Source organism: Monodelphis domestica, chromosome 7 (genome assembly GCF_027887165.1).
Source record: "Monodelphis domestica isolate mMonDom1 chromosome 7, mMonDom1.pri, whole genome shotgun sequence".
NCBI lineage: Eukaryota > Metazoa > Chordata > Mammalia > Didelphimorphia > Didelphidae > Monodelphis > Monodelphis domestica.
The window spans coordinates 34,489,245-34,505,863 of NC_077233.1; the positions used below are offsets into that span (position 1 = coordinate 34,489,245).

Genomic DNA, 16,619 nt, shown 5'->3' on the forward strand with positions numbered 1-16,619 from the left:
GGCTACCTTTTTTTAACTTCCTGAGCAGCTAGGTCTTATATTTAAGACTTAAACTCCTAAGACTTGGAACATTTTAATTGTTCTCATTATAAATAGGACTGAGCTACTCTCCTCCAGAGAGATTTGAACCCTGAACCTTTGAGGTGTAAAGGAACACACTGCTCTTTTCTCTCCTCCACCAGCAGAAGCTTTTAACTACTCTGTTTATCACTTCTGACATAAATAAATGAGAAAAAATCAGACCTTTGAAGAAGAAAAACTTCATCTAATATTGTTAATTAGCCATGACAAACGATGAAATAACATTGTAAATCTTTCATAGAAACAGCCACTAGATTTTAATTACACACATTCATAATTTAGCAAACAACATCTTACTTGAATGTGAGTATGATATGTACAGTACTCTCAGCTTCATATCCCCCAATTTCTGTTTAGTTAAGGAAGCCCCTAAGTTTTGTGGCTCATCACAGATTTTTTTCCTTCTTTGTTCTCTAAAAACCACATGGAAGACTTTACATTATGATAAATATCTTTTTGCTTATTGTACTAATGACAGAAGGAAAACTTTTGTTGTGTAAAACATCAATACACCATGCCAGTGTTTGGGAGCTTCTTGTGCTCGCCAAAAAAAAATTAATGTAGATTTCCTTAGTAATTATCTGAGTGATAGAAAGATAATACAGTGCAGGAGTACAATAAATAGAAGGAAATTATCTAATATCCCTAATCTGCTAGGAATCATACTAAGGTGGAGGTCTTATGCACATTATGGCTAACAATTATGGAAAGAATATTAACCCTTTACGAACTGTAGTCAAAATAGACAGGTTAAGAAAGAGATACATTTAACTCTTCTAATTATTACTATTTTAAAATATCATAGAAATCATATTTTATAAGTGCCCCCTGAAAGACTTTAAGGGACTAGCAACCCTTTCCATTCATATATGACCTTGCTTGACAATTATACCTTGGAGAATAATTATATCCCACTTGACCTAACTTTCCAGTCTTATCTGGCATATACATAAAATAGAATATGTGTTGTAAACCCTTCTGACTGAATATTCAAAGAAAGAGGAAAATGTTGTTTTCCTTTTAATCCCCAAGTAGTTTATTTTACAGTAAAAAGCCATCATTCTCATATTAGCAACCAATTTCAGACTTACTACCATGCCACTGGGAAAGTTAATTGAGTTTCACTCCAAAAAACAAAATCTATAGCACTGACAACAAAAATTTAAATAAATTTAAATGAAAAGCCAGTGTTTTCATTTTAGGAACAGCATGCATAAAATGATCCAATTGTTTTCACTCTTTCCCAAGTTATCATATTAATGTAAAACCCAATGATAGTCATATTCATGTCAAAAATATTTTTTCACTTCTTCAACAGATATTAATTCCCAACATTCTCCAATCCACCCCCTCCTCCCTGACAAAAATATAAAAAAAAAAATTGGATTCAATTTTCTCTAGATTGAACCTAATCTTTTGGGAGTCCCCACCCTTTTGTAAATTAAATGCCTAAAATTATTTATTTATATAAAATGACTGATGGCCTTTCTGTTGTCTCCTTAGCTATCCTTAGGAAAAGCTCATGAAAGCTCTCTACATCTGAAAAGCCAGGATATAAAAGTATACAAGGCCCATTGTCCAAGAAAGAATTTAAAAGCAACACACGTTGCCAAACTGTGTTCCCCACCCAGTTACCAAACACAGGATACGAGCAAGTTTGTTTACTTCTCACAATTGAATGCATACAAAAAAGGTCTCAGTGCAGTCCTGTTGTCAGGTCAGTAGTCAGTGTTAAAATGCTGAAATATCCTGATAAAACTTGCATTTTTGATCCCCTCCCTAAAGCTTCTGTCAAAGGTCTGTTTTCTTTTCTTAGGTTACTCCCTACTGCCTAACATAAACTGTCATAACTGCTGGAGGACAAACGATCTTTTTCAAACAATCAACTAGGCCTAGGATCAACTACACAAAATAGAATTCTTCTTTTCCCTTGATTTACAATTAATTCTACCGATTTGATTTTCCACATCAATTCTGTCAAATATTAATGAGTAGTTAGTCCTGCAGCTACAATGGGATAAGTTCCCACTTTTGTCACCTCCCCAGAGTATCCACTGAATTAAGGCTTGGGTCCTAGACTCACGATGGGCCATAATGTGTTCTAGTTCTAAGCTAGAAATATATCACTACAACTCTTGAGGGAAAAAAACAGAGTAAAAGGTATATTGTTTTGTTAAAGGTCAAATCTCTTACTGGAGAAATATGTCAAAGAAAAAACAAGGGAAGGAGGTGGAAGCCAAAAGTACAAAATTATGAGCCACTAATGACCAGGGAATTCGGTAAATTAATACACTTGTTCCATCTGTCGACATCTGAGTTCAAACCTTGTTAAAATCATACCCACCAGTCCACATCATGAAATCACAACCATGTGACTCTATTGTCATTTTTTGCACAAAAGGACCACCAACGGCATAATAATTTCAAGAGAATTTGATGCCTCAACTCAGTAAAATAAGGATCATCCTAACTGAAAATGTTGTGGCGTGGGATTTACTACTGCAATAAGCCTTTGCCAAATCCATCTACACAATAAACACATAATCACTTCAAGGAGGTAAGCATATCCTCTTGTCCTCCTATACCTAATCAGAAAAAAACATCCAACTTCAAACTGGTCTTTAAACTTTGCATGCAAACAGAATGGCCAGACTGGAGCGTGGTAAGCCAAATATATTTGGAGACATTGAAATGCCATTGCATTGTCTCACTTTTGCTTCTCTTTCAACCCAAATTGTGGTATAATTCTGCCCCCCCCACCCCTCCCGAACTCAGAGCCCTCATCTTTGTCTGGGGATGGTCTCCTTTCTGACAACAGCAATTTAGTAGAGTTAACTTTTATCATTCATTCTGCAGTGTAACTTTCCCCTTCAACTTTCTTTATCTGCCCTCGGAGCCCATCTGAACTTTCATGTTCTCCCAGCATGCAGGCGTGCATTCCCAACTATGTCTAATAGACCAAATAAGAGGTTAATAAGAAGTGGCAACAGAAAGAAAAAATCCAATCGCTGGTAACTGATAAGAATGACAGTGGCAGCCCTTTATTGTTTGTCTTCAAATATCGAGTTAAAGATCTTTAAAAAACTAAATTTTGACGCCTTTGAAAAGCAAGAAGCACAAAATAACAACAGGGGGTTATTGCCTGCCAGCCACAGGGGAGAAGCTCCGGAATTCTTCTTCTCCCTTTTGAAGGCTGTTAGAAATCGGATTCAAAAAAGCAACAGCAGAAGGAGAAAGCCTCTTGAGGCTGTAGCCATTTCCTGTGATCATGCATAATGTGCTTCAAAAGTGAGTTTTTACCAATTCTGTTGATCAATTGCACCTCCTTCATATTCCCTCTTTTTTTTTCTGCAGTGTTTACATCTGATGTGACTCAATGACAAGCACTGTCTGAGACTGTGAAACAGGCCTGTCATGTTGATTTATGGGCGCATCAAACCACGACTTGTCCAAACTGAAGCTCGCAGTTCATTAATTAGAGAGTTGTGACTTTGAAGTCAGCTTTCAGACTGTGGTTTTTAACATTTGGCTTAATTTATATGCTCTTGAATGTGGATCTCTAAGGAAAAAACTGAAATTCCCTTCTTGTCTTTGAACTTCTTTTGACCGCACAATAATCATTTCTTTGTCCAGAGTGATGCCTGCATCCCAGAGTCATTAACGCGCATTGAACTGCCACTGATGAGTAAGCCCTACTGAATTAGAAAAACAGCCAGCAAAACAAAGCTGAGAGCATTCTGCACAGTGATATCTCACAATTACATGCCTTCCCTCCCTGTGCCATTTCCATTTTAATTACTGTTAGTCCTTTAGATTTACATTTTAGACACTTTTTAATCTGTTCCCTTTTTATTATAGCAGCACCCGTTACCCACTATACTTAAGGTTGTGTCAGCATTTTCATTATAACATTTCCTCCTGGCATCCCTTCCCCCTAAACTCCCTGCAGCCACCACCATCACCACCACCCACCATAATCACATACCCCCACCCCAAAATAAGCCTTGCCTTCAGGCCTTTATAACCAGGTGGCAAAAATGTAATCCCAGATGTAAACTTGGCATGGCACAGGAGGTTTACCAAATTTGGAGAGGAGGAGGGACTAACTGGGAAGAGAGAATACTTAGGTCATCCTCAATATGGAAAATGAGTATAATTCAGCAACTTTCACATGAGGGATCATGATATTTAAGATGGACAGAAGTACTTTCTTATCATGGGAAGATGGTTGTTCAACAGGATCCCAATTAGTTGAGATGGTGCAGAGCGACAAAGAAGTCATTAAACAGGAATTTACACCAGTTATCAAATTATAGCTCAGATCAAGAAATATCTACTAAGATAAAACCACCATTAGGAGCAGGTCACAAATAATAATGTAGCCAACGTGTATATGTAACACTGTAATCTGTCACCCTGAGCAACATGCCAATGTGCCCACATTGTACCAAAGATGAGAAAGTTGGGTCTATACTTTAGGGCATTAACTATTTATCCATTTCTATACATATGTATATATATGTGTATACACACACATATTACACATATAGCCAAGCCTTTAAGTATTTTTAACCTAAACTAAACTGAATCCTTTTGAGAAAGACTGGGAGTTTATAATTTTGCTATTTCTTATTTAGAATATGCCCATAAAATTAGAAAAAAAACATGAGGGAATAGTAAGGTTAAAGAGGCTTATAGTATCTATCTGTTCATCTTTTAAAACTCTGTGACTGTCAAAACTTTCATAATGATCCTGAAACGAAATTTTTTCTTAAGTGTACAACATGGAAGAAGCCAAGTTTCATAATCTCAAACTATGTTAATGGCATTATAATAGTTTCACCTCCCCCATAATACCTCTAAAAAATCCAAATGGATGGAGAAGACGTATTTCTAAGGAAATCTGGACCCTTTAGTTACACCAGTTTCCAAAAGCGGTATTAAAGATATTGTTCAAAATATGTGTCCCGTACGCACAGAACAAGGCAAATGTGGGCAGGGTAGTAAAATATGTGGCAGCAAGCAAATGGAACACAGAAAAATTAGAGAGAAAACAGGACAATAACTCTGAGGCTGAAAGCTGAGCCCCGATACAGTCAGCTCAGTTGTGCAATCATTTAAAAGATGAATGACAGTTTAATAGCCACTAGACAGTCCTCTGGGATCTGTGGTTTGAAAGTAAAATATGTATTGTCTGTACCTCTTTAGGCTGTTTTCCAGCATGTTGTTGTTGTAAAAGTTGGAGCTGTAACTGTTCCTGTTGTTTTTTGTAAAACTCTTGAAGCTGTTGCTGCAAAGAAAAGCAAAAGATGGTAAGTAACCAAGTGGAGGAGCCAATTCTGTGTCCCTTTCAGTGTAATACACAAATTGTGATTTGAAAAATAGCATCCTTTTATCTGTAATGGTCTGACCTTTAGTTTGAAACTCAACAATAAATTCAGTGCACACTGACTATTCTTGGCATTATCGTCTGAAAAGTAATCTCCAAAATGAACTGATGAAAAACATACCATTTTCTACACAAACTAATTAAAATAAGGCAAGGAATGACCTTTGATTGTAACAACAAAGCGAAGATGCCCTTGCTGAGAGAGACTGGTAAATCTCTGTTGTGAAACACATACATGCTTTCTAAATGATAGGGTTTGACTGTATTAAGTGTTGTTCAATATGAGCAAAGACAGTGTGGGTGCTTCTCTGCCTTCTTGCCTCCCCCTACTGCTGATTCTGTTACCACCGTCATAACATTCCTGTTGATGTATGACCTGTATGGTTCAAATATTCATCAGGAAAGAGTATTGTATGTAGAGTAGCCAAACGACAGCCTGGAATAGATTTTAGAATCAGCAAAAGTACAAAGATTACTAGAATGCAGCACCTTTAGTTGTGCTGGAACCATGAAGGCTAGACCATGTGTCAAAAAGGACACTGCTTTTGTTGGGATATTTCGATCTGTTGATTAAATAAATATTAGAAATGTCTGATTTGCTCATGGTCTTAGATTTCACCACCTGCATTTGGTTTAGAAGTCTTTTATCTCGAATAATTTTTAATAAGATCAAAATATTAGAATCATAAGGGATTTTCATCATTTATTCCACTCTCTTCTATCTCATCTCTATTTTATAAATGTGACCCAAGGAAGTGAAACAATAATAATAATAATTAGCATTTATATCACATTTTGAGGTTGGCTAAATCTTTTAAAAATATCTCCCTTGATTCTCATAACAACCATGAAAGACAAGTACTATTATTATTATTATCATCATTTTATATTTTATTTATATATAATTTATTATATATTATATATTATTATAATATTTATTATAAAATTTATTATAATATTATTTATATATATTCCTATTTTATAGAAGAGGAAACTGAGGCTGAAAAGGTTTAAGTGATCTGTCCAGGGCCAAACATCTTGAGGAAACTGCTGAAGCAGGAGTCAAGCTCCCATACTCCTGACTCCAACTCTATTTATCCCTAGGTACCCAAAGTCACACAGATAGAAAAAGACAGAACCAACCACTGAATTTCAGTTTAAACCCAAGGCTTACACCTCAGAAGTCCCTTTAAAAACTCCAATTCTCAACTTAATCCTAACTTCTGATTGTGAAACAATGGTCACATCTATAATACTGTTATCTATTAAAAGAGAGAATTTCAAGTCAGTATTAAGGAAACTTCCATTACTTTTGCTCTCTTCTTTTGAAAATTTAGCAACCAGAACTCCTTATCACAAGATGGGAGTGTGCATTGCTAATTGGTGGCTGGGTTCATGAGATGGATCAGTGACTTCTATAGCAAAGGACTATGGTCCCAGCATTTAGCGGCTGTCTTGCCAGGGGTAAAATTCAATAGTTACCTGTTGAAGCATGAGTGCCTGCTGTTGCTGAAGCAGGACCTGGAGCTGTTGGGGAGTAAGCACTTGTTGCTGGAGGATCTGCTGCATTTGCTGGGGAGTGATAACTTGAGGTGTCATCATAGCCACTGACACTGGAACCTAAGGTATCAATAAAGCATAAACACTGAGCTAGAAAACCTTAGAAGAGAGCCATCATCCCACAATCAAATTTTAAACACTTTGAATTCTGCTTAGTGATTTACCAACTTTTCATGCCAAATTAGCTTTTCCAACAGAGGCCTGGTTATAAATCCCATTGTGCTATTGCAAAGCTGATAAAGCTCTTGTATCATTCTCGGCAGCATCACACTGCCTTGCAAGGAGCAAAAGGAGCAAAACCTTAACACTGCCCAGAGTGAAGATTAACAGCTTTCTATTTGTGACTAGGAAATATTCCCTTTCCTCTTAAGAAATGATTTGTAAAAGTTACCCCAAACTTGAGTTTTCCTTTACAGATCACAGTCAGTTGAAAATAATAGTCAGGCATTAGGGACTAAGGTGATATATGACTTGTGAAGACAGTGGCTTTAAGAGAAATCAGTAGAAACTCAGGCAAGTGAAAAACACCACCTCTGTGCCCAAGTGAGTAGCAACACGCTCCCTATGATGCTTCTACCACTCCATATTTGCCCAGCATACAGATGTCTTCAATTCTTTCATTTTATGTAAGATACCATTAAAAGCCGCTTTCCATGACATTTCAGTGACAAATAGTTACAGTGATGAACTTGATAGCATTTCATATTTGCAACTGTTAACACGTTTCTGCACGGGCATCTTTGGAAGGAACCTGTACACTGTATCTGAAAGGATGATGTCTTGTTCAGATAAAACACTGACATTAAAATGACAGGCTGTCTTGGCCAAGGTTACACAAATTGTATTCAAGCGGATACCTAATGACAATGCTATGAATTCTGCAAGCTTTCTAGAATGTAATTTAGCTATTCAAAATAATCACTGCACTTGTGTTTAATTTGCAGACTACATGAGAACCATTTTGTCAGTCCCAGTAATGCAAGAAGACAATTTCATGAGAAATTCCAAAAAAAAGGGGGAGAAAAAGTGAGAGCAAGTACGAGTGAGAACGAGAGAGAGAGAGAGAGAGAGAGAGAGAGAGAGAGAGAGAGAGAGAGAGAGAGAGAGAGTGGGGACAGAGAAAGAGAGAGAGGACAGAGACAGAGAGAGGAGAAACAATGAAGGTAAAGACAAAACCTGTATGACTTCAACAGTAATATTTAAGCATCTTACTTTTCTTTAGTTTCAAATCAAACATGTGACAGCAAGAAACTAAAAGCAGTAAAAGATATACTTTGTTAAAAAAAGGATCTGCTGTCATCTCCTGTATTACAATAAAAGGTAATAACATGTTTTGCACTTTGCCAGTGCACCACTAAAAAAAAAATCAGCAGACAATAGATGATCAGAAGAGAAAAGAATTTTTAAAAATCCTTCAGGAGAGCAATAAGCAATAGAGAGAAGTGCAGTATTAATTTTACGTAACATAATGTCTTAATATGCAGTTTCTCTTGACTTTTTCACATGATTTGTCCTGTCATTTGCAGAGCGAGCTCGCATCCCTAATTTCACAGTCATTATGCACTGATGTCCTGATTTCTCAGCATCACTAATTTTGATGAACTAAAATTGGTTCCTGAAGGTCAGATTCATGTACAGGGAACAGTCACCAATGTTGTTGTGTATGTGTTTTGTGTGCACATGTTTGTGGGTATCAAAATTTTAAAAATAGCTTCCAAAGGGGAAAAATAGCTTCTTATATTCTTATGAGATTTCATTCACCCATTACTGGAAAGTCATCAATGAATTCTTTCTATGGTGGCTGGCTTCTGAGTATAGATTAAGACACAGTGTAATTTATAATATATGTAAGTTTTTGAGCACTGTCGTATGTTCCCAAGAAAGAGACAGAGGTCTGTATGAGTGCAGTTCATGCACTGGCATTCAATATGTATGTAGGCAGCTTTATATGTAGAATACACACATTATTCTTTATTTTAAAAAATTTCAGCATTTAATATCTATGTTTACAATAGCAAATTATCACAATGATCATGACAAATATCCAAGGGACTATTAGAAGTTTCCTTTTTAACTGAAATCCATAAATTAATCCCCCCTGTTTTAATTCAGAAAGTTTTTTAAATTTCTCATGTGCACATATTTTGATGAGCAAATGTTCATCTTGAACTGCTGTTATTATCCCAACAAAAGTACACTTTCATTTCAAATTTTTATCATTATATTTAAGTTTGATTAAGCAAGTAGCACAAGAAACATGCCTAAGTTTTTTTTTTCTTTGCATTTCTTGGACTATGTACAATATAAATATTCTCGAGCCAGATTTCTGATGGTGATTAACAGGAAAACAGGCAGGAATAGGGTGGTGTAAAAATTAAACTGAGTAGACAAACACTAAAAATGAAAGAAATGATAGCACACACTCACTCAGAAACACCTTCCTACAAAGATTTATATTGTTTTGCCACAAATGCTTTACTACTCATAGAAAGTGTATCTATTTCAGGGAGAAATACACCCCAACTCTCTCTCTCTCTCTCTCTCTCTCTCTCTCTCTCTCTCTCTCTCTCTCTCTCTCTCTCTCTCTCTCTCTCTCTCTCTCTCTCTCTTTCATCTATGAAAATGGGAGAATTCTGAACTGAAGGAATTATGAATAATTTTTAAAATAAACCTCTCAGTTTTAGCCAACAATTCAAATCTCTTTTTTTGTCTATTGTGCATGTGTGATTGTGTGTGTTCATGCACACATACAAGTATGCTTCAGAACAGCTAAATGGACTCTACTTTGAGTTCTCCCTTCTTTTCCCCTTTGAGCGCTGGGAGGGAAGTCTGATGAGTAACATAATAGTTAAAAAGCAGGCACAGGGAAAAGGGGAGACAAGGGGAACTCTGGAGACAACCCCCTACAAACTACATTATCAGTCCTTGAATAATTCAAAGTTGGCAATCATATTCTGATGGGTTTAAATTAGCTTTACTATCTGAAACCAGATTTTTAGGCCAGTTATCTCTGTGCCTCTAAAATTTGGGCTCTAGCTTTAATTTATAAATGCAATAAAACCTAAATTTATCCAAAGTTTCTGCTCCAACCTATCATGAAAATAACTCATGGAAACCTTTAACAAACATATTCAAATGGACCAGAAATAACTGTATCTTCCCCCCTCCCCCTGCTACTGGGGGGGGGGGGGAATCTAAGCACAGTTTAAGACTTTAAATAGTTAAGAATTATGGCCTATATATCCACTCCCTTAACTCCCAATGTCCAACTTTTTCATGTAGCTAGTCCCTACTAATACTAGGAATCAAAGGGCATGCAGCACCAGCAATAGGCTATTATAGCCCACACTTTATTACCCATTACTACTGAGGTCATTAGCGGTAAGAGTGATTGTACTGGTCTTAACCTATTGATCATTGTAACTACTATCATTTAATCCCGTGTTGAATGTCTGGAAAGCTGCTAAAGGCACACAAGAGAGAGTGCTTCAGCATTGAGAAATATAGCCAAAGCTTGGAAATTACACTTTGATTCATAAAATCTAGCCAGTGGTTTAAATCAATAGTATTTAAAACAGTCATGTAAGTTCTTAACTACAGCTCTCTAATATTTATGAGTCCCTTTTTGAGTGTATTCAGTCAAAACTAAACTTTATTTTAGATACTGTGTAATACACTTTACAGTACTTTAGATAAAAACACTCATTTCTGAGGTTTTGTGTGCTAGGGAGCTCATACTTTAACTGGGAGTTTAAGCTAATTCTTGATTTCTCTCTCAAATGACAATTTAAATATAATGCAAAAAAAAATTATAACCCCAATACTGCAACTGCCTTAACTATTTGAGTATATATAGAAATGAGTATGTTTTATGAGTGAACAATGAATCATAGAAGGCAGTTTATGAAGAACTAGAATAATTCTGTCTAGCTGCCTTCAGGGATCACAAATTCAAATTAAACTTCTGGCAGACATTTAAAGAATGCTAGCATACAAAACTGATTTTTTTAAAAAAGGGAACACGTTTTAGCTCAATTTTCAGAAGGAAATCAAGAATTCAGAAATATACTTTATGATACATTGTTGACTGATCCCAATGGGGTGTGGCAGATACCCAGGTGCACCCAAACCTGGCAGTGAGGGTAAAAATACAGCTGTGCTTTGGCTATCGGGACTCTGCTAGTAGAGACCTGCTGTCATCTTAATACCATCAACTGCAAAAAAATGCCTTTAATTCAAAGTATTGCTTCTAAAAAGCCTAAACTTCTGCATACATTCTGCTTGATATTTTTTAATATTTTTCAAAGTCATCCCATAATATTTCAGGCCTAAACTAATGATCACACACCTTCTCCCATTCTTTCAAGGGGGCAAATGAGTGATGGAGGGGGGTTTGGGGGGGGCTAAGGACATAAGTGAAAGAACTCAAAATGAGAGGAAAAGATGCAACATATGAGCACTGAAAATTTCATGATCATCATTCTGTCTTTTTTCTAAATGTAAATCCCAAGCAAAGATCAGCAGTGAGCACCTCTGAGTGTAAACACATACACAGAAGCACACAAATGACCTAAGATCTGCATTTTCTCATTCATTACACCAGAAAAAAAAATGCCCTCAATAATGCCTTTTAAAGTATAGCCTAACCTCCTTACATTAACCTGCTATTGTAATTTGGGAAAATTTCAAAGGATGCACTACCAATAAAAATGTTTTACGATATATTTGTTTCAACTTGTGACCAGATAACTTGTAATTGGCCAAGAGAAGTGGTGTCACCTGGATCCCAATCTTTCTATTGTCTTTCGCTCTGGAAATGTGTCCCCCGAGCCACCACTACCAAGTAAAATGAAATGGGAACAGTGGATTGAGTAGGCTTTGAAAAATGAAAAAGGCAAAACACAGAGAAGAGCAAATGAACACTTCATGTCAGATTTTAACTGATTATTTTAAGAGTAGAGGGGGCAGAAAAACCTTCTCAAGACAATAGCAAACAGTTTTCATGATTCAACAGTAAATGGATACAACTGATATATTGGCAAACAGAAAAGCTGAAAAACACAATGCCCCAGTCTCTAGCTTATCCCTATGGAATTGAAAAAGTAGAAGCCAAGTCCCTGCATGCAAGAATAAAATACATGCTTGACATAATATTTCAGTATTTAAAACAAAAAAGCATGCTATTCATGTAGAAACCATAATTCTGTTTCATTATGGAATTTCACTTTTTGCATCACTCTTTTAGACCCAGCTATTTTGCCACAATACTGTACAATGCATTAAGTCAGGTAATGGTTATTATATTAATGCAACATCATCTAAGTAGTCAGTCATTAGCATAACTGTTCTTTCAGTAACAACACAAAGCCCTATTAAAATTTGGTGGTGGGGGATAACTCTTTAAAATGTAATTAGCATTTTATTTCATTTTTTAACATTTCATGGAACATGTGCTATCAGGAGAGGCGATCTTTCTTTTCCTATGTACCTATAAAACAATATTCTGGCTGGCCACCCTCGAAAACAACCTCTAGAAAAGTTCCTTGACCTCTTCTATTGTATGTCAGTAAAAACTGGCATAAATCCATATTTGTTTATGGCAGACAAATTAGTGGAACTTCATTTGAACTCATCTATCTCTTATCTTGCATGCTGTTTTCCCCTCTCCCAAAACCTAGTGCCAGGATAATTGTTTTTAAGCACAATAAATATCTGCTCAATTTGCATAAATGTAAAGCTTACAGAAATTAAATCCTTCACATTTGGTAAATAGAGAAAACAAAAGAATATAGTCATGAGACATCATCTCAAGTTCACCTGTCCTCAAGTTTGCAACTTCTATAATTTTTTCCCAAAGTGAAGATGAATATTTCCTTTCTCAGCCTCCTCTTTCATGTATGTGGAATGTAAACAATCTAACGTGCATGATTCAAATAAGCTATGACATTTTATAATGACAAAATAAGTGTTAGGAATGATCTCCTTCAATGAGGAGGGGTAAACCCATTCCAACTGGGTTCTTCAAACACCCATAACTACAGATCTTTAAATCATGAAGAGAAGAAAGAGAGGCACAGAGAGATAAGACAGAGATAGAGATAGAAAGAAAAATAGAAGCTACCCAAGTTGTAAGGTGTTTGAGCATCACTTACATCAATCACAAAATGAAGCAGCTGCATGCAGCAGGAGCATTTTAGACACAAAGATTGTTAAAAACAGGTAACAAGCATAAGACGATGAATTTTAAAAACAGCATTTTAGATCAAAAGCTATAAGAAAAAACCCTCATTTTAATGCTTTTTTTTTCTCTAAGGGAGGAGGGAAAAATCTAGCCATCTACTCTTTATCCTTTTGGAAGTATAGGAAAGATCCTGGACAGTTTGAATGAAAATAAAATTTGTTAAGATCCTTGATGATCTCAAAACAATAGAGTTCTAGGAAAATACCCTCATGGATCAAAATGGGAATGGTCCAAGTATGAAAACAGACTAAGGTGATACTCAGGTGCTAACACCTGATTTAGAGTAGCAATGGAAAAGCCTTGAAATGGTCCAGCTTCTCACACCTATTTCTAGTACCCTCACATACACATCACAGCTAAGCACAAGGGTGCAAATTATACCCTAATGAGAAAATATCAGTTGCTTCTTTGACAATCTTGCCATTCACTGATTTATTTCTAATGAAGACATACTCCAACCAGCAAGCTCTTTCTGTGTTAAAGGTCAAAACACGTTCAAAACTGCCTGGCAAAATCAAGGCAAATGGGGAGTCGGTAAAGAAACCTTCTCATAAAGTGGTGTGGCAATTAGAGTAATTGTGAAAAAAGCCGTCTTCAGTAAAAAGTAAAAGAAATTAAGCCGCCACGACTGTAACAGGTTAGATGAAAATCAAAATTTAATGTATTCTCCCTTGTGTCATCTTGTTTTGTCAAGACATCAAATAGAATTGGAAAGTACAAAATAACAAGCCCTTGAGAAATCACAGAAGCCGACCTTTTTGATGTTGTTGGTTTACCTTGTTCTCAGTTATTTGAACAATGATGTTTCAGATTTAAAGGCAAGATAAAGCTTAAAAATTAAAACATGATACCAGGTATTCTAAAAAAGTGCAATATAACATTTGTGCCTGGTTCCTCATTAATTAGTTATTTAAAGGCAAATGCTAAAAGGATGTATAATTATTCTATTCTCTATTCATTCCCCCCCCCCCATACACACATTAATTTCTCTTGCCTCCAAACAATAGGCAGGTCTAAAGGGGCTGACAGACAAGGCCGTTCATCCTCAAAAAGTGGAGGAGACTCAAATAAGGTTGCATCTGACTTTCCTCAGACACCTCAAATCTCACAATCTGCACAGAGAAAGCCTTCCAAATAGACAGATATAAGTTTTCTATTTAAAAAAAAAGCCCCAAAGAAAAACAATCTGAGCAAAGAATGTAATTTAGCAAAATAAAATAAAAGAAGGGATTATAAATTTTCACTGAACTCTGAACTTTCAACAAACACTTTTCTAGCAATGCAATTCTGCTATCAATAAAACAAACAAACTGCTTCCAAAACAAGCCAAGCCTTTTCCCAAACAATAACAAATTTCGCTGATGCTGTCAGGCCTTTCCCACAATCTAGCCTTGCAGGTGGAGATAAAGCCCACAGGACATCGATGATATACAAACATCGCTCCTATCTGAAACATGGAACTTATGAGAATGCATGCATCAGGCTAGCACATAGAGCTTTCTCAACTTTGGAGATATTTGGAACTGTCTTGGCCTTGAGAGACCAAGGGCATACAATCACACGGAAAATCATATACTGAACCACATTAAACAACAAACACCCAGGAACACCTATGGTTCAAGACATAAAGAGCACACGATTAAAGAGGCTGTTTAGCAATTAAAGAGAGTCCCATGTTCTAGGCCCCAGTTGTACTGGCCGAGAAAATTCTTTTCCTAGTCTACAAACTGTTGCTATACTCATCATTTGTTTACATTCATTCAGAACCACAAAATATCTCTCACCAAGGATACATAAACGATGCCCCCAAAGCTCACAGAACTGTTATCTTCGCTTGGGTGATATTATTACAACTAGTTAGTAGAATGCAATTAATTTCTCTAGCCTTCTCTCCTAGCCACTTTAATCTCACTCAGATTTCAATATAGGCTTACAATTAAATTTGGCTATCACCACTGCCTCATTTTTTTAAAGGAAAAAAATTAGTAGCAAAAAAACAGCTCCATCAACTATTGAGCTACACCAATTCAGACCAAACTGGAAATTCAATGGTGTTAATTCCTTTTCAGTTTAATACCACTGCATTTTCTATTTCTGTTGAGTTTAGATGAAGTAGTAATATTGGTCAAAAGCATGACAGAGCTTATTTTTGTAAGCAATTGCTTTTGACAATTTAAGACCACAGGGCAGTAAGAGGGAGGATTTTGTTTTTTAAGGTACATTTAGCTACAAACAAAAAAATAAATTCATGTCAACCCTTCCTATCATAAGCTTTCTGATGATTTATGGTTTACCAACTCAGCAAGGTTACGCAACACTGCATGCCTTTAGATGCATTATTTGAGTCAGTTGAGATTTAATTAAGATCACAGCCTCTAAAATCCCTGTCAAATGAAAATTCAGTGAAGACAATACACTATATATCCCCATGCAGATTGTCTCCATTCCATGCTCTGAAATAACATAAGTTAATCCTCATTTCTATGGCGGCAGACAAAAGTTGAGTAATTTTGTTTTCTTTCTGACACTTAGGTTGTTTTCCATGGTATGCCATGAGATCATTCCATTTGGAAGAATTAGGAAGGAAAGTCAGTGGCAGAAAATGCACTTGACATTATTACTCGACATAATCATAGTTTTGCTGTGATGTCACTACGTTTTTATATTATCAATCCATAACTCCAAGAGTTTCATTTAAAGACATGTTCTTTAAAACTCAAAATTTGAGTGAAAGGTACTTTCAGGTCCCCTCCATTTCTATGGAGGACAGGCATGAGTAAAAAAAAAAAAGTAGAAGACATGTCATGCCTATCCATCCATGGAGATGACCAACTTTTGTGGCCAAAGCAACAGGAAATTTAGGCAGAAAAGACTTCTTAGGGGGAAAAAATCCAAGAAGAATGGACCTTGCTCCTCTCATTCTACATATATACATATGTATGTGTGTTTATGTATGTATATAAATACATATGTATACATACACATAAACACACATAAATGTATTCTCAAGTTTTCCCCTCCATACTGATATTGGTCCATGTTATTTTAAACTAGCAATATCTGTAGACTTGTGGCACTAGATCCAGCCTAAATGAATTTTATTTGCATTATCTTAATATCTAGTTGCTTATCTCATGGCTTAGAAATGACAGGTGCTAGAAGTCTCTTGCTTGACAGGCCACTACACAAATAACTGTCTTGCCTGAAAGGGCTAATGCACTACTAATGAACAATAAATCAACGTTGATTATAAAGTGTCAGACCAATCAGTTTTCAGCTCAGCTCTATCACATACTAGGGCAAGTCAGGCAGAGTATCTGTGGGTAGGTAGGCAGTTTTTTGCTTTCA

At 36.2% G+C, this 16,619-nt stretch overlaps 1 protein-coding gene across 21 annotated transcripts in view; it reads right to left on the reverse strand.

The window, feature by feature from the left end:
• The window catches only part of FOXP1 (forkhead box P1), a 661,259-nt gene that overhangs the window by 99,588 nt on the left and 545,052 nt on the right, over positions 1-16,619 (reverse strand). For all 21 annotated transcript variants that reach the window (XM_056804416.1, XM_056804414.1, XM_007500086.3 and 18 more), the window contains 2 exons: positions 6,953-7,090; positions 5,282-5,371 (listed from right to left, as the gene is read on the reverse strand). In XM_056804416.1, the coding sequence (XP_056660394.1) occupies positions 5,282-5,371; positions 6,953-7,090 (228 nt within the window). The remainder of the gene's footprint in view (positions 1-5,281; positions 5,372-6,952; positions 7,091-16,619) is intronic.